Here is a 23,608-nt window from a genome sequence, read left to right as displayed (position 1 = left end):
TTTTAACTACACGTACTGTGTGCTAGATGGCGCAAAATTAATCATAAATTTTTGTTTTTGAATAACTTTTTTACTAAAAGAAAAAAATTGATTCTGAATCGCTGTGTGTATATTGCAGCTGTTTAGTTCGATGAACAGCTGTTTAGTTTTTGATTGATTGATTGATTGATTGAATGTTAAATAGCGAATGTTATTTAAACAGCGATGAAAACATGTTGCCGGCAACATGTTGCGAGATTTTTCAAAGGCACATGTCACGGCCAAGAATTTTATCAGGAGTTTGACGGTTATTTCATGTCAAATGGGTATGCTTTACATGCCAAGCGCTGCACTTGAATCAAGTCATTAAAAAGATATCCAGTGCCAAAACAGAGCACCTGTTTAATTCTGCAGATATTTGTTTATTAAAATAAATATATCCAAGACTTGTCTTGTACTTTTTGCAAATACACCAACCAAAAGAGCTTGGCATTCCTTTTTCCCGAGTAGATAAGATTAAATAGTTTGTAATTTAGACAGTACACTGAATGAGATGTTGATAATGCCGTGTTCTAAAGCACACATACAAATGCATAGCGAGAAATTGTTTGAGAAAGGTTTTCGCAAATCCATACTTGGATGCTAACGAAATTGACGCTTTAATGGGGAATTTCTAATGGCAGTTCTACGTTTTTCTCGTCCAAATGAATGTATTACCATACTAAAAAATGAAACTAAAAGCCTCGTTAACCACAAAGAGATATTTTTTTGCTTCTTTGATTCTTCTGAAAAATAAAATCGCTGCCGGCAATTGTGATAGTCAGAAAGAGCAATTTCTAACCTGTGGGTTTGAGGCACTCCAGTTCAGTGTTTCAAAATGTTGATTGACCGGTTGCGAAAAATATTGTAAAGTAACCTTCTCGTGTCCCACATCGTCCACTTTTAATGAAACTATGCGGAAAACACATTTCCGTTTTTGGTTGAAGCAATTTTTGCAATTTGGAAACACACACCGTTGTAAAATTATAAAAGCACCAAGTAAAAATGCAGTTCATACTACAACAAAAACCACCATAAATTCCGCAAATTATCAATGAAATTTAGCGCTTTAGAATTTTTAGAATTAAAAAAAAAACTGAGTACGCAGCTTCATAGCGCATTAAATTTTAGTCAATATTATAAAATTCAAATTCAAATAATAAAAAACTAATAAAAGAAAACTATTAAAAAACTAATTTGAAAAAAATGTGAGGGTGAGGAGTTTTGCAAAGTTTTAAATTGTCAAACAATAATAAAAATCTAAGAAAAAGATTTATTCAAAAATTAAAAAAACAAAAGTTTAAAAACAAAATTTGAATTTAAAAAAAATTGTAAGCCAAAATTTTCAATACTGAATAAATCTGAAAATTATAAACTAATTATGCGAATGCCGTTATGAAAGCTGACGGAATTATTTAGCTTAGTCAAATTAATATTAATAAATGTGTCATTAATACCAAATAAATCTGACGAAAGAGGTGTTTTTGGAAATTTTATATAGTCAAAACTATTAATAAAAGATAAGAAAAAATCTATTCAAAAATTTAAAAATAAATCATTTTTTGGGAAAAAAAATTATTTTTGAAGGCATATTTCGACTTAAAAAATTAAAAATTAAAAAAAAATGTAAAAATGAAAAAATAAATAAAAATAAAAAAATCTAAGGTTCCTCTCTTTAAAAAAAAATCTAACCAAAATTTTCACTTCTGAATAAATCTGAAAATTAGTAAAAAAATTTCAATCGTTTTTCATTTTATTCCTATAAATAAAGCAAATTTTAGAAGAATTGACGACAAATGTCCAAAATACTTAAATCGATATAGATTTTTTTTCAAATAACACTTACCTTCGATTCGGCACTGTGAAACTTTTTTGGCTCTCAAAGTCAAATTCTGTGCTCCATCGCTAGACGTTTCTTATCATTTCTCGCGGGCTAGAAGCGATGGCGTATACCTAAGTGTCGAATAGAAACAGTAAAGCAAAGTATTCAAATGATTTTCCTATGACACAATCATTGAAATACTTTTAACAATGAAAAACACCTGCTGTAAATCTTACCCGACTATTTGGAATTTCCTTACAAACGGATATAACCGCTTTAACAATTTAAATGCCATTTCCGGCCCTTTCTGCATCGTCTAATTATCAAATTTCCCAAAAATTCTACTCAGCCATAAAATGAAAAGCAAAAATTTACTACACAAAAGTCGCAGATTAAAGTCGCAATTTTAAATCGTTCAAATAGATTGTGAATTTATTCGCAATTCCTAAGTTAACTAGCCTGGAATAAGTAAAGGGGTTTTCAATAGGTGCGCTCACAAATTGTGCGAGATATAGGTGATCGCTATACTGAGTCTTGTTATTTATCTAATGGGTGCTTCGTAATTTAACAACGTATCGAAATTGTTAAAGTTTATTATTAAAATCAGTCATCTGTTCGCCAAATGTTCGGGAAAAAAATTGTCTCCAGTGTTGAGACTCATTTCTGGTTAAAAGGCTTCGTAAACAAGGAAATTTTCCAGGTTCGAATAGATGAATCTTCTTGTAATAAATTTGTACTAATTTTTGGCTTTAATTTTAGTTCTTGAATAATTAATACTTACATTGGAAAATTATTCTAGAATTGTATTAAAACTGTCTCCATCGTACTTATGCACTTTTGCTATTGTTCAAAGAAGTGCCATTGTATCGAAAAATCCAGCTCTCTATATAATATAATAATATAACAACTGTAGCTATCGCGCAGACTGTTTACATGATTTAATTTCAAAGTTCAAGCGCTCTCAATGAAAACCCCTGTATTAGAGCTGACTGCAAATTTTAAACAGAGATAATGTTATCTCATAAATGTTTAAAATAAATTTTGTTAGGATTCTTTTTTTTTTGTTTTTTTTTGAAATTCACTCGTGATATCACATGATATTTAACACGTAGAATGAATAATACTTTTACTAAAAATTTTATAAAAAAAGTTAAGACTCAGATACACATCAAATTTCCACGCGTGGATGATTTGAACCTTGATGCTTGAGTTAAGGCTGCACAATTCGGCACTGAGCAAGTATAATGCAGGGGGATGGATAGCTCAGTAAATTTTCATGAGTTGGTTCAGGCACTCCAATTCATTTTAAGGAGTCATGCCAATCACCTATGTCATTTTACTCTTTGAATCTTAGACTCATTTGTATCGTAGACTCTGCTTATTTGCCATTTCAGGTGGCTGGATGGCTGTTGAATGGTATTCGTTTCGTTCTTGGTAAAAAAATCACGGATAATTAGGGCACAGTGTGACGGCGTGTGTTGCAAAATCCAGGAGTTGTTTTCACACATATCCTTTCCTGTTTTGGCGAATTACTTCATGTAAACGCCTAATAACGCACAAATTGTAGTCCTCATTAACCGCCTGAGCTGCTGGCAATAAATCATTGTGTACAATAGCTTTGCAATCCATAGAAACCAAGAGCATCGCTTTCTCTTTTTTGGTCTTGGTTCATTCGCAGCTCTCCACTCACTCACCTGATGTCTGGATTGCGCGTCGTACTCTCGTGCCCACTAATGATGCGCTTCATGAATGTTGGGTGGGATTCTGCCTTGGAAATCAGGTTTTTGGCGATATCAGCGCGGTCCGTTTAATTCAGGACTAACTTTGCAGCAACACGGCGTAAACTCAAATCATTAACTACAATGTCTTGAACGCAGCCATAAGCAATATTCAAGACCTCTGCCAGCCCTTTGATGGTTAATTTATTGATATTTTCTTCAGTTTTCGACGTCGACGGCCCGCAACTACGTTTATCATCCTCGATGTACTTACGATCTCTTCTGAAACATTCATGCTACTCTTAAAGAGCCGTATTTTTTTAGAGTCTCATTACTGAAACAGTTTCCCAACATTTCTAAAGTGATCGCACCATTTTTAACGCAAAATTTACAATACAAACCCGTTATTGCAAATTCAAATCAATTTTTAGAACTGTAAAATATCGAAAGCACCTGCAGAAGTAAATTTACTCAAGGCGGCGTAACTTTTACTAATGTCAAGTAATGGCGATACAATTTTGGTAGGCCTGTTGATCACAAGTGGCAAGTGGCAACCTAACACAAAAAAAACAGAACTCAAATCAGCTGACTTAGAGCGTCATGGTGCTAAAATATCCTTTAACTCCGGATAGAGCGTAGGACCAATATGTATAAGAAATTAACATCTAACACATTTTTTTATTTTTGACAACCCTAAGGCAGAGTTTGACAGTTGCTCGCTTATGCGGGAACATAAATGCTTTTGGTGGGGAAAAAAGTGTGTGAGTTCGGGTATGAGAGGGTATACGCTTAAAAGAGAAACATTTAAAAATCTCACAAAACCCCTTATGTGGTACTGAGAAAAATGACCGCTTAAGAGAAAATATATGTACTGTAAATGTTTACATGCAAGTATGAAATGTTTTTATCTCGAAAGCATGATTTTCTACTTAAACGCTTATTGCTTTTGACCACAGATTTTATTAGTTTTACGCGCCACAGGTACGAATGCTGCGTTGTTGCAAAATACACCACCTTGATACAGAAGCGCCCGTAAATCGGCCCAATATGTAAATGTGCTAAAAAAAAAACTATTTACGAATATATTAAGCGACAAAATGTCGGCATAAAAAAATCACCCACATTTAAATGACCTAAATATCAAATATTCCAAATTTCAACACCTACAAATTGTCAAAGAAACCCAATGAAAATTGCAATGGAGCAACAACATAAATTTACCGTGAGCTTGGCGCCAATTCACCAGAAATGAGAAATCAGAATACAAGTACCTACTTACATATGAGTACACACACAAGCATGCACAACAGTTCTCTGAATAAATAGAAAATAGAACAGAAATGCACCGCAAGAATTTTAAAACACCAAACCAAATTCAATAGCAAAAAGACTAAATTATTCATATATCTACGAGTCTATGCAATGTATTTTTGTATGTGCATGTGCATGTATGGGTGTGTGTACAGCGTAGTTTCGCAATTTGAATAGCGCGATTTTTCGTTGTGGTGCAAAATTGCAAATGCAAGCAACAGTTGATGTGGCAGCATGCGTGCAACATGTGGCTCTGACTGTAATGTACGCGCAGCGAATCAAATTTTATTTATGTATTTATACAAACATGAAACGTAGTGAAATTGAATTTAAGGTATTTTGAATGTGCAATCGTGACTGACTAACGGTTGGCATAAGAGATGAAGGGCAAGCAAGTGGTGCGGAATAGTGGCAGTGCAGTAAAACGAGCTGTCGTCGAGTAAAGCAATTGCTTACACACACGCACGCACACACACACATGTGCCCCTAAATTTGCATACTGTACCAGATGCAGTGCACACACGCGCCATAAAATCAACAGCAACTACAGCAAACAACAAAATTATTGCAAAAACAAAAACCAGTATGCCACTGCCATTTTTGAATAGATAATTCGAATTGTAATGCATTTTGAGGTGGGTGGTGGTTGCATGGCAGTATGGCGTGGCTGCTAACTGTCCGCTGTTGGGCGGGCATTTGAGGTGAGGCAGGTAGGAAATTGATTGTCGCTCGCACCCGGCGATGCAGCCGACAGCTTTGCCGCATACGCCCTGGCTGCTTAAGGCGAACTGAGTGGCACGTGTGCGCAAGCATTTGATTTGTATGCTAATATGTACACATGTATGTGTGTGGGTGCATAGTTAGAGTAAATTATGCATTTAATAAAGCATTGGGTAGCTAAACACCGCTGAGTGCTTTTTGTATTATTGGCTATTGAACTGCACACCGAAATTGTTAATAAACATTTTTTTGGTGATATTAAATTTATTTTATTTTATTATTTAAGTGCTTAGAGTGACTTTTTTGTATAGTTCATTGTTTACTGTTACATTTATATATTTGTTTACATTTTCAGTTATTTCTTTAGGTACTCCGTCGTTAATAGTGCAGCGACGGCAAAGCCGGTGGGGCACTGAATCGAGAGGCAGATGGACGACAAAACTCATTCTAACAATAAGCAAATGTGCTCAGGGGAGTGAACTATTTCATGCCTCATATCCACTCGGTCCACGTACACTTCCGGAAATACATATACGGCATGGGTGAGGTAAGCGATCACAGGTGCACTTTTTTTACTTAGCGACAGGCGGCTCGTGGAAAGAGGTGCTCTGACGGAGTAGATGGGCGACATCGCCAATATAATCAGCAAAATACTTAAAGAGGAGGACAGCCGGAATGCGGTTAAAAGATGCATTGAAAACGTATGGCGGAGAAAAGATAGACCTCGGCATAGAGACGTAAGAAAACGAGCCAATAGCATGAAACTGAAGAGGAGGAGGGACAGTTTTGGTGGCCGCACCAATAAACGCAGTAGACGACGGGCGCTGTAACTGCGAAGACAAAACAAAAATGTCGGAAAAAGTAAGGGAAAGTTGGGGAAGTGTGCTGGTATCTGCATGTATCAGAGAGACGTTATATGTATGGACAGTGGCGACAGTTGCTTTTGTATGGAATCGCCCACCGACCTTATTATTCATTATATATTTATACTTATTTTTTATTATATATTTTATGTCGGATGTTTTTTCTGTTTAAAAAAATAATAAGCTTTCGTTATTTCAAAAAAATGCACCAGACCGCCAGGAAATCAGAATCAACGCGATTTTTTAGCCATTTCAAACTTGCACTTGGAGAAGATGATAGCAGTAAATAAGTAAGTAAACTTGCACTTCAATGCTATAAATCTACAAATTCGAAATTCTTCCAAAAATTCTGATTAAAAATTTAGAAAATTTGATGAAAATTTGTGAATTTTTTTTTTATTTGTTAGTTTTTTTATAATTTTCACAATGTTTGAAACTTGACTTCATATTGTTTTTTAGGAGAAATTTTAAAATTAAAATCAAATCCAAATAAGAAATACGAAATAAATAGTCAAAACATTTCAAAAAGTCTCTGTGCTATGGCTTCTTAACGCACTGTAATTATATCAGTACATATATTTAAAAAAAAAAGTTTCTCCTTCTCATAAATAAGATTATTTTACTTATCACCACAAAAATATCCACCCAAATTAATATTCCCTATATTTACACATAAATGCCTATGCACGTTTGTTCGTACCAGCAAAAAATGCTGTGACTTCACTTAGTGGTTACTCGTCACAATGCATATTGTATTAAGTCTTGACAGTGAGTGTCCGCTTGCATCGATTACATCATTCACATGCGCTCAGCTTTTCGCTACCGATTAGTTAAACAACAGCGAAGTGCAGGAAGATCATTCTGACACTTTTGCTAATAAATATTACATCAGCTTGAACGCAATTAGACTCTATTGACAGCCTGCTTTAACTAGAAACATTCCGCGACCACGTGTCGAAGTGCTTAGTAAAATTTACTGGCATATTTAATGTACCAGGTAGGAAAGTGATGAGATAATAAACAAAAATTTAAATACGAAGCCATAAGTTAAGGTTAAGTGTTATCAGTTCTAGCAACCTAAAATCTGATAATAAGAAATAAATTTTCTAAATACATATGTGCGAATATATATCTCTACTGAGCTCAAAAAGTAAAGTGAGTTTTAAATTTAAGTTGGCAATACTGATTTTAATTAACAATTGTGCCAAACTTTATGCTTTTTGAAAAATAAAAATCGCTTTGAGTGATTTTCATAGTATCCGATTTTCCTCAGTAAAGAAGTTGCATTCAATTTTGCTTGTCTTGCAGTGTCTTTCATTGAGAATGTTGCGAAAAGCCTGCGGTGACTAGCCTGAGTCACAAAACCAAAAAGGAAAACGTGCAAACAAGTCACAGAAAGTAAAGAAAGTGTGGAAGATGAATAAGCTCGTCCAGTACGCACAGCAGTCACAACTGATGAATAACAGGTCAAGGAAATCAAATATTTAGAGCTCAAAAATATTCGTTTAACAATTAGAGACCTCGCTGATACTATTCAAATAATTAATTTGGACCATGCCAAACCAGGGTTGCAATTCGGATCACAAATTAACGGAAATGTGAAAGTGTTTTAAAGAACTCATCCATATTGTATTGGCAAATTGATTATAGGAGCAGAAGCAAAAACGTAAAATGGCGACTCTGCGTCCAAAAGATTTCAATTGCAAACAAATCCATACGCAACCTTTTGAGCCGCATCAATAATAAGCACCCCACGAAAAGAATTGACACTGGAACCGAACGATAATAATAACAATACACAAGTGTAAGGTGAGGCGAAGTAGAGAAACTCTTTCTCAACAAATATCGTTCCATAACCATTGTATTCAGCTGGCTCATGAAGCCGCTTTGGGGACAACGTTTCGATACGATTGAAGATATAAAAATCGCTAAGCGTTTTGAAGACCATTTCGGAAATTAGCAATTGGCTCGAGAATTGGAACATTATTTTGTATCCAAGAATACTTTGAAAGTGACGAAATAGATTTAGAATATTAAAAAGAGGTTTTTTTGAAACCAGAAGAAATTTCGCCATTGAATTTATGCCTATCAAAAATATTTTAATATTCTATAACAAATTTATTGTTTATAATTGGTGACATTAAACCTCCTCTCCGCTATAGTAAGGAAGATGAAGGTGCCGAATACTCTGAAGGCAACCGAAATAAACCGATTTACCTGCGGGGTACGACTCACTTACATATAAATGGATGTATCACAGATAGATGAACTGTATTTATGTATCGAATTAGTGTCTAGTTTATCAGCGTTGATTGATAGGATATAAATCTGCTACTATATAACAGAATACGAGTGTATGTGTTCGAACATATTTATTTATATATTTTCAAATAATTTTATGAACATTAAGACCTTAGTTATACATTCGGGCATACATTTACAAAAAAGTTAAAAAGTTGTGAAGAAAGCAGGATTGGAGTAGCACACTGATACAATTCAGCACAGGTGGAACAGTGGGTGTCAGTTAGTCATAGAGTAAAGAAAACTAACATGAGAAGGTCGATGAACGATCTATAAATAATAACGATTTTAAGAGAAGCACATAAGAAGTTAATGTCATGGTTTAAAAACGTCTTATGGTGTTCTAGCAGCATCCGGTTAGAGAAGAGTAACAGGCGCATCTGGCTACGCTTTTACATAGATGGCTTTACCATTCATATCGATAACTCGAAAGTAGGCCATTGAATGTAACCGGCTCCTATTTGTTGCGAATTAGACAACTATGCAGTTTGCCCTACAACTTCACCAGTGCAACTGTCAATGATTCGCATCACTTATCTGTGGAGACTTGGCGAAAATATTCAAATGAGTTGAAGATTTATAACTTTCAGGAATCGTATACTAAATACTTTTTTTAGAAACTTTAAGTTGTAAATTGCAATTTAATTGTAATGAAACTTGAATTTTACGATCACTTACTTCCGAAAACGAACATGCAAATAAAGATGAAGACATATATGTACTTATACGAGTACAAACAAATACCCAGCATGCGCTGCTCCCCGCTAAGGGGCTAATTATATACTAAATAGTAGAGAGCAACCCAATAACCAATCCAAGGACGTTAGATTACAATGTTTGGTCATCCGAAGCAAAATTGTGAGAGTAACTTCGGATGTCACGAGGCATTCGGCAACAGAATTCTGCCCGCTTCTTTCACACGTATTAACACACTCAGCGATGCTGCGTTGATTTTTTTTCGCATATCACCAATACAGCTTTTCCATAAGAAAACCGCCGTCATATCCCCAATCAGCTTCGTTCAATTGCTGAGAGCCGGTTAACGCTCTGATATTGCCAACACTTTTGCATACTGCGCATAGTGTAACCAATCAGCTGGTTTAGAAATCAGAGAGCGTACATCATTCAGTTTTGTTTTGTGGAGAGTAACAAACTTCGAGCTGTTTTTTTTTGGAATATTTGTACCTATACAATAAATACAAGGTGGCGCAAGAAGTACCTACTAATTTCCTTTTGTTCTAATTCTCAAAATAATTTTAAAAAATTTAGTTTTTAATGTTCACTTTTCTTTTTTTATATTTCAAAAATGATGCCTGAAAAGTTTTACCACTTTTTATGCCATTTTGCGACACGTATTTCAAGATATCCATAGTGGTCTACCATCTTTAGCGAACGCATTTCCAAACCACTCAATTATTAATTTCTAAAGATATGTATATACATATGTACGAAACATACATGCATACACACATAAGTTCAAAGCTAAGTTGTTGTAGTTTAATCAAATTATAGCTCATAAATTGGAATAGGAGGTCAATTCCGTAGGCGTGGCTGGACGCATGAAAGCATACTTGAACTAAAAATGATCGCAGACACTGTGCGAATGCTAGAATGAGCGAATATTAATATGCCACAAACACACACACACACATGCCACTAATTAGTGACCATAGCTTGGCTGCAAGCGGAAAGCGGTAATTAAATGGGGGTCAAATTAATTTCAATTTAAAATGGAACAGAAAAGTAGCGTAAAGTGGCGTAAGAATATGGCAGAGAACCGGTTGAATGGCATGGCATAGATTCCAAATGAAAAGAAAATGCTAAACTTGCGCTTGCACTGAATTAAAACACTCGCTATGAATGTCAGAATCGCTCTAGTAGTTTTACATAAATATGGTACGATGAATTATGGCAGACATCAAGTGGGCGAAAGTTAAAATATGACTGAATTTGTTATTGTTATACTACGAACATACATGCATTTGCATGCTTTTAACTATGTATGTGTGGTTACATAGGTGACATACATATATGAATTACAAAAAATGCAGAACGAACGTGAAAACCAGAATTTAATTGCCGTCAAGAAAACAGAAAGCTCATAGCACAAATTTTGGGAAAGTGAAATTCTAAAACTTTCTAAAAAGGCAATTTTGGCTTAAATTCTCAAAATGCGCAACAAAAACGGGTCGTAATTGGTTTTCATAAACTGCAATACAATTACAACTTCATAAATCACAATTAATTCGTACTCCTAAGATTTCTACTAATATACGAGTACGAGTGAGAATCATGGAAGGCTGAAAAATACGTTATGACTTCACAGCTGTTATGACCTCATCATTTGATGAAAAACGCTTTCCACGCATGATTTTTTTTGTCTGGAAACAGATAGAAGTCGCCAAGGGTCAAATCCGGCGAAGACAGTGGAGGCTCCAATAATTTCAGCTTTAATGAATGGAGTTTGTCAGCCAGCTCTCGTGACACGGCGAATTATTCTGATAAAAAACATTTTTTTTCTCTTGTCAACTGGATATGTTTCCTTCAGCTGTTCTAAAAGATTACAATAATATTCAGAAGTCATGATTTTACTGTATTATTTTATTTAATCCATAAACGAAATTCCTTTCCCATCCCAAAAAGCCAATGCGAACACCTTCTGGCCCAGGTTCACATTACTCTTTAGGCTCTTGTTTCGATTTAGGCTTGGTTTCAAGTCTCATCCATAGTGATGAATAGCCAGTTAATCCTTTCGAAAATGCCAGAAAGTCGCAATCGAATGTGTTTTTCTTCAATTGTTAGCGAAAGCGGCACCCATTGGGAACACAGCTCTCTGAAACCCAATCCTTCAATCGAAATATAGCTTACAGTGCCCAATGAGATGCCTAGAGCTTCCACTAAATCTCTTTCAGTCACTTGACGATTTTGTAATACGATTTCCGGTATGTTTTCTGCAATTTCTGGTGATGTTGCTGTTTTTGGACGTCCTTAACGTGGATCATCTTCAAGGCTTGTACGACCAACCCATCTTTCTACTGCATTTAGGCATGGCGAAAAGCCCTTACACACTTTCAACATTCATTCATAAATTTTCTTTGCTTTTAAACCTTCCAAAAATAAAAATTCAATCACTGCACGATACTTGATTTTGTCCATTGTCAAAATACTGTGACACGTCGACGCTAAGTGGATTTAAACAAAGAATGAATTGACAGATTGAAATGAAATTTCACATTCGTTCATATGAAGAGTGTACCAACAAAGAAAAAAAATGTAGGCTGGTAGCGACCCCCTCTCTGATCGAACCGGAATACTTATTGATCAACCTAGTATATTCGAATATAAGGCAAATTGAGGAGTGAGAACGATTTTAAGAGTGTCTCTACGCCAGCGCCACCTACCAGATTTTTATATGAAAATACTCTCGCGAATATTTCCTATAAGCTGATGGCCTAGCCGCTAATGCTTTAAAATAATTGTGATTTTAATTCATTTTCCAATTTTAAATAAAAAAAAATATTTCCTACACATTTGAATTCAATTGGTCAGCTCGTTTTCGATTTTTTGATCTTTGCACATACAAGCGGACAGATATTCATTTTCATATACGCATGCAGAAGAAGAAGCATACAAATCAAAGCCTTTTGTAAACACCTCGTAAATTCCACATTCGCCCTGGTTTACTTTTTACATCAACTGTGACAAAGCTTATCAACGCCACGCATAAATCAAACACACTTCACTTCAAATGGATTGCGTTAAAAGCAAAATTTGTGCAAACTACATACACGCATACATACATACATACAAACGCAAAATGCTCGACCAAAGAAAGAAAGAACGCATTAAAATGAAAAATTGCAAATGTTGAAGCTATGAGCATTTTCGCTTTGATATGTAAACCAATAAAAAAGTGAGGCAAGGAGGCAAAGCTGTCATGCATTTTGGCAGTAAATTGGCGGAAGCACACATTTCGTGGCTCATCCCCATGCGTGCAAGTACATAAACAGCAACTTGCAGCATGCCACATGCCGCTCGTTAATGACGGTTGTTGCATTCTTCTACTTTTTTTGTTGTTGTTTTTTTTTTTGTGTTTTTGACTGACAAATGGACTTATAGAACACTTCACACGCATAGGTAATGAGCCGAGAAATGGCCAAACTTAGTACAAATAAAACATAAATATGCAAATGGAAAATATTGTGAAAGTATGCGTAACAAATTTTGCGCCAGTTTGCAGAAAATTAGAAAGCAAAAAATAAGTAGAAAAAGCTAGCGTACGAAATTTCATTCATATGAAGAGAAGTAATGGTGCAGTTAGTGGGGAACGAGGAACTCATACGCAAAAGCAGCATCTGCCCATAGGTATTTTGCAGTAGTGTACCTACAGAAATCAGCTGCTTTTGTGTATTTTTTTTTTTTTTTTTTTGGAAATATTTGTTTATTGTTTGCTTACTTAAAGACCGCCATTGACAGTAGTTGCACGCAATTCCACTAATGCACCTTATCACTTACGATTTTACAGAGTACTAATAAACGAATCTAAGTGGAACCAAGCATGAGTAGTTCCTTTTCCTTTTCTTTTTCCTTTAAGTAACTGAGTTCTATAATTTTTTTCCTCGTGTTTCGTAGCCCTGTCCTAGTAATGATATTAAATTTTTAATATAGTTAGTATAAGTTTAATAACGGCCGCCATAGCCGAATTGGTTGGTACGTGACTACCAATCGGGAGTGCCTAGTTTTCGTAATGAAACAGTAAAATGATAGAAACAGTCGCCCGTTGGCGGGCAATGGCAAACCTCCGAGAGTATTTTTACCATGAAAAAAAAAAATTGGCGGCCGCCGTAGCCGAATAGGTTGGTGCGTGACTACCATTCGCAATTCACAGAGAGAACGTCGGTTCCAATCTCGGTGAAACACCAAAATTAAGAAAAACATTTTTCTAATAGCGGTCACCCCTCGGCAGGCAATGGCAAACCTCCGAGTGTATTTCTGCTATGAAAAAGCTCCTCATAAAAATATCTGCTGTTCGGAGTCGGCTTGAAACTGTAGGTCCCTCCATTTGTGGAACAATATCAGGACGCACACCACAAATAGGAGGAGGAACTCGGAGAATAAATAGTTATTTAGAAAAAAGTGCCCAATTTTCTAAATTTGTTTCAAGTGCAAGCAGGCATAGTTTTACGCAAAAATCAACTTCAGATTTTCAGATTTCTGCGTTTTTAACTAATAAGCGACATTTTAGCCATTTCAAATCTTAGTAAAATTATGGAATTTTATTTTTTTATACTCACTCCCCATACAAAAAAATTGGTACTGTTTCGTGGCTATAAAATATATTATATTATTTTTTGAGACCAAAATATTTTGGAAAAATATTAAGATTTACGTCAACTGGACCGATGTATATAAAAACTCGAATTTTGGAAGTATTTTCAACTCGGCCCAGATCACGTAAATCTTTGCATTTTTCTGAAATATTTTTGCAGATGCCTTAGGTTAGTTTAGGTTAAAGCCGCATTCCACTATAAGGCACACTCAGGCTCATAGCCCATTGCAATGTCACACGGCGAATTTCTAACTAACATATTTTAACTACATTCGCATTGTTATTTTCCTTTAACTACAATTTTAACGATTTTGCTATTCGGTAACCCGTTTCGTAACTAAAATCGATAAGGCAAAATCAGCTGTTTTAGTCAGCAAATCGATTATCGCAAACGAAACGACAACAATTTTCGTGTATGTATTTGTATTGTATATGTATATATTTTTATACTTAAAAACTTGTGGAAAAATTGACACTATATTTTTTATGCAGATTTAGTAAATATGGATATGTTGAGAAAAAATTTGTAGCTATGGCTGAGCAAAAGAAGTTGCTTACATTTTGCCGGATACTGTGTGTATGACGTATACATTTGTATGTACGTATGTTATTTAGGTATGTATGCTGTTGATCGCTTATATTTGGATGATGCAATCAAGTTGTCAGCTGTTCTGAGCACACTTTCGCGTAAACACTTCGCTTCAGCCACAAGTTCCGTACTACGTGCAAATGGGAACGCCGCCACTACTTCTGCAAGCCACCGGAGCTGCTAATGTTAATAGTACAAGTATACATACATACGTAGAAATTATGATAATGTGAAAATAGTTGATAATGAAGCTAAAACTTTGCTAACAGACACACATAAATATTTATTACTTTTTTACGTTTTTTTTTAAGCCATAAATTCTTCTTTTCGTAAAAAAAATTGTATGTCCACATTCTGCTAAGATGTGACTTTGGTCAATGAAACCGTTGGCCAAACAAATTATCTTTATGTGTGCCAAAAATAAATTTAGACTTAGTTAAAAATAGTTTTGCAAAAGCAACAATCAAACGGCCTGAGTAAAAGGTTCATCATCACCGAAATTAAAAGCCAAGAATTTTTAGTTAATAAACAAATGACGCTAAAACGTTTTTTTTTTCACAAATCAAAATCAAATAAACAAATCACAAGCACGTAGCTTAATCTTGTTGACATTTCAAAGGGGGCTGGTTAATTCCTTCACTGGAAAGTATGCAGATATCGCACAGATGTTGATAGAAATTTATTGCTGGCACTTTTAAAATTACATATTTGAGTATTTATATATTTGTTTATTTAGTTCTTTTTATTGAAAACGGTGTGACACAGCTTGCACGTACGAGCACATTTTACAGGGGCCGCATCGGCAGATAAAGGAATGTATTGGCAATTATAGACAAACTGCCTGCATTACGGCATACTTCTGTCGTGATTTCGTTATTTATTTTAAGTCACAATAAGCTTTACTTAAGATTTCTTTAAACGATAGTCAGTAAAAATATAATTAGAAAATTTTTAAATATGAAAACTAAAGTAGTAAAAATGGTTTAAGTGAGCTATTATTCAAAGTCAACTTCCATATTTTATTTTATTTAATTTTTTATGCATATTTGAGAAGGTTAACACTGCCGTAATTTTGAGTCTAAGCTTCAAGCAAATCAGAGAAAAACTGGGGAAGTTATACAACTTTGACTGAAAGAATTTAGCAAGGGCAACTTGGTATTAGTGAAGCTTACGGCTATGCAAAATGACGCTGCTCAGAGTTGGGATGGACTTCTCTGAACCTTTTGATACCAAGGGAGGTTTGAGACGGCGTGACTCACTGTCGTGTGACTTCTTTAACCTGATGCTGGAAAAGATCGTGCCAGCCGCAGTACTTTCTGGCTACGTTCAAATAAAATTATGTGTAGAGCAAATTAATGTATGTAACATAATATGTAACATTATATGTAATTATGTATAAGGACTTGTAGTTCTGTGCTGTTCCGCATTAAAAAGATTTCGAAATTATATAATTGATATGACTAGTAAAAGTCAAAAGAAGCTTCTAAGTCCAATATTTCACTCACCGATCTCAGACAACAATAAGAGATAAAGTAAAATGTCTTCAAAGGAGGAAAACACTTGGCGAAAGTAACGTGGTAGTATTTTGAAATATTTAAAAACATTTGATTACTAATATACCATGAAAGAACTTTATCAAGCTCATTTTGGAGCATTAGTGAATCGAATGAGTTTCTTACAATAGAATGGATTTTAAGGTCATCAGCATAAAGTGAAAACTTGGCATTTGAAAAACAGTCTTTTTATTGTCATTGATAAGCAAGAAAAATAGCAGAGCACTCAAAATACTACCTTGTGAGACTCCAGATGACACAATAAGAAAATATGGCCGATGATAGTCACACAACTACGATTCAAGACATAGAACTTAAACCAACGCAGAAATTTAGGATGGAAGCCAAGGTATGACTTATGTACTCAGTTCTTCAGAATTGAAGGCGAAACTCTGTCACAAGCCTTGGAGAAACCCGTATATTGACAGCAGCGACCTGGAAACGCATTCTTACACTCGTGCAATCAGACGTTGTTCAGACGGAAACGAATATAAGCATTGGTCGCGTTGATTTTTTCTTACATCACCAACACAAACTCAGTTTTGTCATAAGCAAATCCCTCTCCCATCCCCTGTTATGTCAGCAAATCAACTGATTGCTTCAAACTGAGAATTGGTTGAGAACTGGTTAACGGTCTGATTTTGGTCACACCTTTTGAATTCTCTCCACCGTCTTCTTATTTCACAGCAATGTAGCGTCATTTGGTTTTGTTTTTGAATAGCCTGCTTTATAAGTAGACAAGTTTTATAAATAAAAGGTTTGCAAAAGTAGTTATTTGTAAATTAAATAAGAAGCAAATTATTTTGAAAATGACTTCTCTGGAAACATTTCAACGAATAAACGCCAAAATTCTTTCGAGGTATTTTATATGGTTTGAGAATATTTTAAAGTGCTGAATATTAGACTAATGTTTTTATTACCGTCGGTATGTAAACTATGCATATACATATATTCGTTTACATATTTACATATATACATACACACATGCACACCTTCTTTATTAGCTCTATTAAGTCATTGTTTACTTGATTACAAAACTTTTCTAACGAATGAAGTCAACTGTTTACTTTAATTCAGAACTCAAACTAAATAATATCAACAAACTTTTCGAAAAAATTCACATACTTTGCCAATATTTATTTAATAATTTAAGAAATACATTTTTTTGTAGATATCATAAATGCTTGCAAGTGAAAATGAGAACTTTATTAGTAAAGCAAATACTTATCAAAACAGCTCAAAAATGTAAGCAAAGTAGAAGCTTTGCAATAAACACGAAAGGAGCATAGCAAATGCGTAAGCTAAAAAAGTAAATAAAATAATAATAATAAAAAATAATAAATGTGGAATCGACACTTGTATCACCCCATTGACATTGAAAAAAGTGTTGCCAGGTGTCGGAATGTGCTGCGATAACAAACACCAATCAGCATGAGTTACAACAAATAAGAATACACTAAATTTGTTTTATATGCACACATGTATATATGTAGGTGTGTGTATGTTTGTTTGTTTATTTGAAAATAAAAAAATCCTTAGTGAATTCTAAAACAAAAAAACAACCTGCCTTCTGGGCATCTGCCAATTTGTGGGAGGTCAAATAAGCATTAATATGTATGAAGATCTGTTTGCCTGCTACATTGTGCTATATGATTTCGTAAAGTTCGAGGAACTTAATATATAAAACCGTGAATGTATGTAAAGTGATTGCTGCTACAGCAAAAGGTGGTTTTGAAATAAAAATTCATTTGTTTAGTAAATATATGTATATATATATGTATTTATATGTATATTGGAATACTTTATACCCTGTAGAGGTCGATCCATATTTGACGCATGAGAACAGCGTTTGAAATTGCTTTCACTCTTTCATTTCATTTGCTTCGGTTGAACTTGGGCTTCGAAATTTGAAGCTGCCATAGCGAAAGCAAAGCAATACCAAAAATACAAAACCGAAGCTGTGCTGTCACTTTGCTGCGTAGATTTTTACAGCACAGCGACATCGATTTAGAAAAAGCCGGGGTTACAAAATTTCAGGTAGCGTGTGTTTTTTGATTTTCAGAAGTTCAACAGTCTTTTCAAATTTTTTCATTAAAATATATGTCATATTATGCCTGGTACAATCATTTTGCCAAGGTTCCTCGAGGTGCCTCGGTGCCCAAAAAAAATTTTATTTTAGTATAGTATAGCTTCTAGTTAAACCAAGAAAATTAAAACCAAGAAAAAAAAGTGAGAAATTCAACAATTTTTCGCTAATTAAAAAAAAAAATCATTTTTTTGGAAAACAAATTCACTTTAGATTGTTTAAAAAGTGGGTTAATCATAACTTTCTTACAGTTTTTTAGGTTCAACTAGAAGAGAATTTAATTCCGAATACAATCAATGTTATCTCGTTTCGATAGGACGTTTAACTTTTTCCCTATCTTTCCCGCCAATTAAGAAAAATCGTCAAAATAAAAACCGAGAAATCGCACTTCGAGCGATCTGGTCGCTGGTACGAGTATACCTGCTCGACGCTTGCTCACAATTTCTTCGTATTAACTCCGAAAATATTTTGAATTTGCTTCTGAAATTTTGAGGACACATTCTTGGATAGTTTGGGGAGACATTTTTGTAAAAAAAAAATCGATTTTTTGAAGCCTCTAAAGCAGGCTCCCCCCTTAACGAAAAACTTTTTGTGCTGTGCTTTAGCTTTTGTGCTATTGAAATGTGCGCAGCATGTCAAAGCCGAAATTGTATTCAGAAAAAATTTCGCAGCACAGACAGAGCATATTTCTTATTGCTATTACTATTTTGCTGAAATTTTTCGAAACGATGCATAGAAACTATGAATAGCTAAGTGAAAAGTGAAAGTGAAACTTCGATATTCGCTGACCAAGATTTTATTTGATATAATGCAATTGATTGGGCGGCCGCCGTAGCCGAATGGTGCGTGACTACTCGAACCTAGGTTCGAATCTCGGTGAAACACCAAAATGAAGAAAGGTTTTTTTCCAAAAGTGTTCGCCTCTCGGCAGGCAATGGCCAGGATCCGGGTGTATTTCTGCCATGAAAAAGCTACTCATAAAAATATCTGGCCTTCGGAGTCGACTTGAAACTGTAGGTCCCTCAACCCAGAAAGGGTGTTTGCGCCATTTATGATATATATATATATATATATAATTGATTAGGTTAATGACCGTAAACAATATCTAGGAGATGGATGCCGCTTTCAATGCCACACTTTTGAACTTTTTTTTCTGAATTTTTCGCAACAGTTTGGAGCGGTTCTGGGGTATTGACTTTCAAAGAGTCGAGTATTCGAAGTTTATTAGTGCACATCTTTCAAATTAAGTACCTAACAAGGAAGTCAGGCGCGATCAAATCGGCGGAAGAAGCAGATTAGTCACACTTTGTGGGCTTGTGTTATTTAATGAGTGCATTTTTGCACCCATTTCTCAGGGTGTAATAATTCAATGTATGACTAGTTTTCTTATAACTAGTACATTTGCTTATAACTAGTTCATTTACAACTAGTTTGTTAATAACTAGTCCATTTACACCTGTTGTGTGTATAACTAGCCCACTTACAACTGGTCTGTGTATAACTAGCCCATTTACAACTAGTTGGCTCATGACTAGTTCATTAACAAGCCGTTTTTTATAACTATGTCATTTGCAACTAGTCGATTAACAACTAGTTTGTTTATAACTAGTCCATTTATAACTAGTTTGTTCATAATTAGTCTATTTACAACTAGCTTATGTATAACTAGTTTAAATTTGTTTTTAAAATAAATTTTTAAATTATTTAAAAGTAAACTTGAAGAAAACGCGCGTGCTTTCCTCCTTGTAATTGAATTTTAATAACTAGTGAAACAGTAAGAGGTATATGATGTTAACATTTAAACATTCATAGATACTGATCTACAATTCGACATTGAACATTGTATGTATGTATACATATATTTATATATGCATGTGGGTATGTAAATATTGCTGAGCACTTAATTGAGAAATTCACATAAAAATCGCTTAGTTTTGCCAAATTTTACAAAATATCGTAAACATTTTTACTCAATTTCTTCTGTTTTTCGAATAGTATTTCGAAATATAATGCATGCACGCTGAAAGCAAAACAAAATTGTTCATACACTTATTCATACATATACACATACATAAACAGATGCATGCAGACTTATTATTTTCTTATTCCCATTCTATAAAGATCGCAATTTTTCTCGTTATTTTATTTCGCAAATTTTGCCATTAAATCCTTATTCACAGCTTATATATATATTTTTCGCTTTTTGTAGATTTTTTCTACTCAAATTTTGGTCAATTAAAAAATCATTCATTTTTTTCTACTTGTACATACTGCATTCCGTTGAAAAATTCGATGATCCTCTCTTTCATCTAATTTTAGCATTTGTCCAATTTTTAAAATTCCGTAGTATTTTCGTTTTCACGTCTCATTTGTGATATTTGTTTGTTCAGTAAACGCGTAATTCAAACAATAACTTGAAAATGTTGATGATTAATTTAATAAGTATGTTGAGGAGAAATTGTTATATCGTGAAAAGATATATTTCTTTAGACTTTTTGTTAAATGGCGCTATGACGGCTAAGTGGTTTTGGCGCTCGTTCAAAATTAGCGCTATTCGTTGTTCTGATGCTAGAAATATCTTGAGGAGGCCTCCAATTCAACAGTACATAGATAACGCATTAGGGCAGAGCTTTCGAATGAATTCAGGCGAGGCTTTGATTCACCACTACATCTTTATAAAGCCAATAAAGCTAAAAATACATATTATGCTCGGTACTCGATACTCATCGAATGCTCAGAATTTTTTTGTTTTTATCGTTCAAAGTTTGATACACTCGATGTGTCATCTATGCTCGAAGTAGTCAAAGTGAAAGCAGCTTAACGATAAAATAGGGCTCTCATAATGAGAAGCTCATAGATTTTGAATGTGTTTGCTGAGTCGATAATGCAGCAATCTACAGATACATATATCATACATTTCAGCATGCGATTAACAGTTTTCTTTCTACGGTGAATATGAAACTTCGAAAATGGATAAGACACGTAAAAAACATTTTTAAAGCACCATTGAGATCTCATGCGCAAACTAAATATAAATGATGGAAGGCTCGTGCAAACAATAACTTTCATAGCCACTTTGAGCGGGTTTCATGCTTAAGGCTTTGAAAACCACATTTACTCGCCTGAGGTTATTGCGAGGCGAATAAAAATAAATTAACATGCCATGACAACTAAACGAGTAAATTAGTAGCTGCAGTTTGCATGCACCTAGAAGAGCAAAGACTGCAAATGCACCGTAGCGGAAATTTTTTCGAATGCATTTCAATTGCGCTGAGCACACAACGCACAGTGGTCCGACCAGAAGGCGTTGGCGGACAAAATTCAAAAACTCATTTAATTAAGCTGAAAATATATATTTAGGGGTTTTAAGGATCAGTGATGACGAATCTGACCTTAGTTTTAGCAAATTTTAATTTCATAGAATACTATAAATACATTTTTACTTCCGTAATTAGCTGGTGAGTTCATTTTTACATTTTTCACGACCCCAGAGAGTACCACGTGGAGGTTTACGGTAAGGCTATTCTCTCCTCATTTTTTTTTGTTTTTAGATCATTGAATGTTTTTACGGGGCAACCAACATTAGTACAGCTACCAGAGCCAGATGAAGAGGATTTAAAGTTGTCGATTAAGGGAAAATCAATTTTTTCAGCTAACCAAGATACATTCTCATTTAATACGCGATCCCAATGTCTGTTAGATCGTTCTAATTTTCTATTAATATCTTTACAAAAATTACTAACAATCTTCAAAACCTGATCTTTCAATTCTTTCACACTATCATCATGGTATTGAAGCTTCGCAAGAACGTAATTTTGTAATTCTAACTTCTTTGACTCAAAACATTTTTTTTCTGAAGAACGCAAAAAAATAAATAACTGCTTTTTTCAAAACTATACGTCATTTTGATTTTATTATAACAAGCAATTCTCAGATGTTCGTTAATATTCTAATCGGCTTATGCCCGTTCCTCCAGTGACAGATAAAAATGTTATATTATTATATATAATTTTATTGTATTGTATATAGTGCTATATATACATATATCATAATAATATTGTAATAATATTAAAAAAAAATTTTGTTTTTTTAATAAAATTTTTTTTTTTAGTTGTCTCTTAATGCTGATGGGGTCTGTGATGTCTTTTTCTGTCTTTTACACAAAATTGCATAAGCCATATGTAACGTTTTGCCTGTGGGTAAATGCACAAAAGCTACATTATTTTTAATTTGCGCAACTTTGCGCAACAGGTTTCAGTTTGAGATCATAGCTGAAATATGTGGCTACATCACTCATGTTGATTTCAAGTGGACCGGTGTGGACCACTCGAAAAAATGATCTTAAAAAAAAAATCCGAAAATTTTTAAATTTCAAAAAAAAAAAATTGGATTTTGTACCACAACTTAAGAGAATTATTACTGTTTCCGTTAATATATTCAATTATCTGTTTTTCCAATATTTGGTTAACAATCAAATGGTAATATTTATTTGCAGACATGAAAATGAAACTCTTGTATGAAGTACTATTTGCATACAATTTCATGTTAAAAGTCAAAAAACTACAATGAAAAATTTTTTAAATAAAGTAATATTTTCAGGAAATCTACCTTGAATATTTAGGAAAACATCTGCATTATCAAATTTTTATTTCAAAAATGTTGAAAAATTGAATTTTGTCCGGCCCACGGACCACTGTGCAACGGATTGAACTTTAAGATGAGCAATAAAATGAAAATACGGAGAAATTTTAATATACCAAGAAACATATATTATTTGCAGTTAGTTAATGAATAATATTTTAAATGCATATGTATGTATGTGTATAATGAGGCCCTATACTCCGGTGGGCGAAACAGGAACCGATGATGATGATGTGTACAATAATAATATGGGTGAGAATTGGCTCATACATCATCTATTAGATTTTTGGCCGGGCTTATCGACTTTGCGTTGAACATCTTGGCGTTGTAAGAAACGTAAGGTCATGTGTCTAACCTAAACCTAACCTAACCTAGGGCCCCATGTCATGCCTTGGGTAACGTCAAAACGTGCGGTAATATATTTGGTTCTGTGTCCTGAAGTTATTCCGAAAAAAATTCAATGTTTAATTTTTTTTTAATAAATTTCTTTTTCATAAATTTTAAGACTGTTAATAAATAAATTTTAACACTGCCATAAAAATGCGGAAAATAAGAAAAAAATGTTGTAAGAATACAGTTTACGAGTGTTTTCGAAAATTCGATCGAATGAAACAGAAAGCGGCTAGATGGATGAAATCGGAACTTGGTAGAGCTTTT

The 23,608-nt window shown here is 34.2% G+C and overlaps 1 protein-coding gene across 2 annotated transcripts in view; it reads left to right on the top strand.

Annotated features, from left to right (window-relative positions):
• The window catches only part of LOC128860625 (tribbles), a 43,741-nt gene extending 37,294 nt beyond the window's left edge, over window positions 1–6,447 (top strand). Inside the window, exon 3 of one of the 2 annotated variants that reach the window (XM_054098262.1) lies at window positions 5,957–6,447. In XM_054098262.1, the coding sequence (XP_053954237.1) occupies window positions 5,957–6,135 (179 nt within the window). In that variant the 3' untranslated portion in view covers window positions 6,136–6,447. Of the gene's footprint in view, window positions 1–5,944 lie in introns of both variants that reach the window. The other variant, XM_054098260.1, reaches the window with a different exon arrangement.
• The last annotated feature ends 17,161 nt before the right edge of the window (window positions 6,448–23,608 follow it).

Source organism: Anastrepha ludens, chromosome 4 (assembly GCF_028408465.1).
Source record: "Anastrepha ludens isolate Willacy chromosome 4, idAnaLude1.1, whole genome shotgun sequence".
Classification (NCBI taxonomy): domain Eukaryota; kingdom Metazoa; phylum Arthropoda; class Insecta; order Diptera; family Tephritidae; genus Anastrepha; species Anastrepha ludens.
Note: the sequence above shows the minus strand (reverse complement) of the source record. Positions and strands in the feature narration are given on the sequence as shown.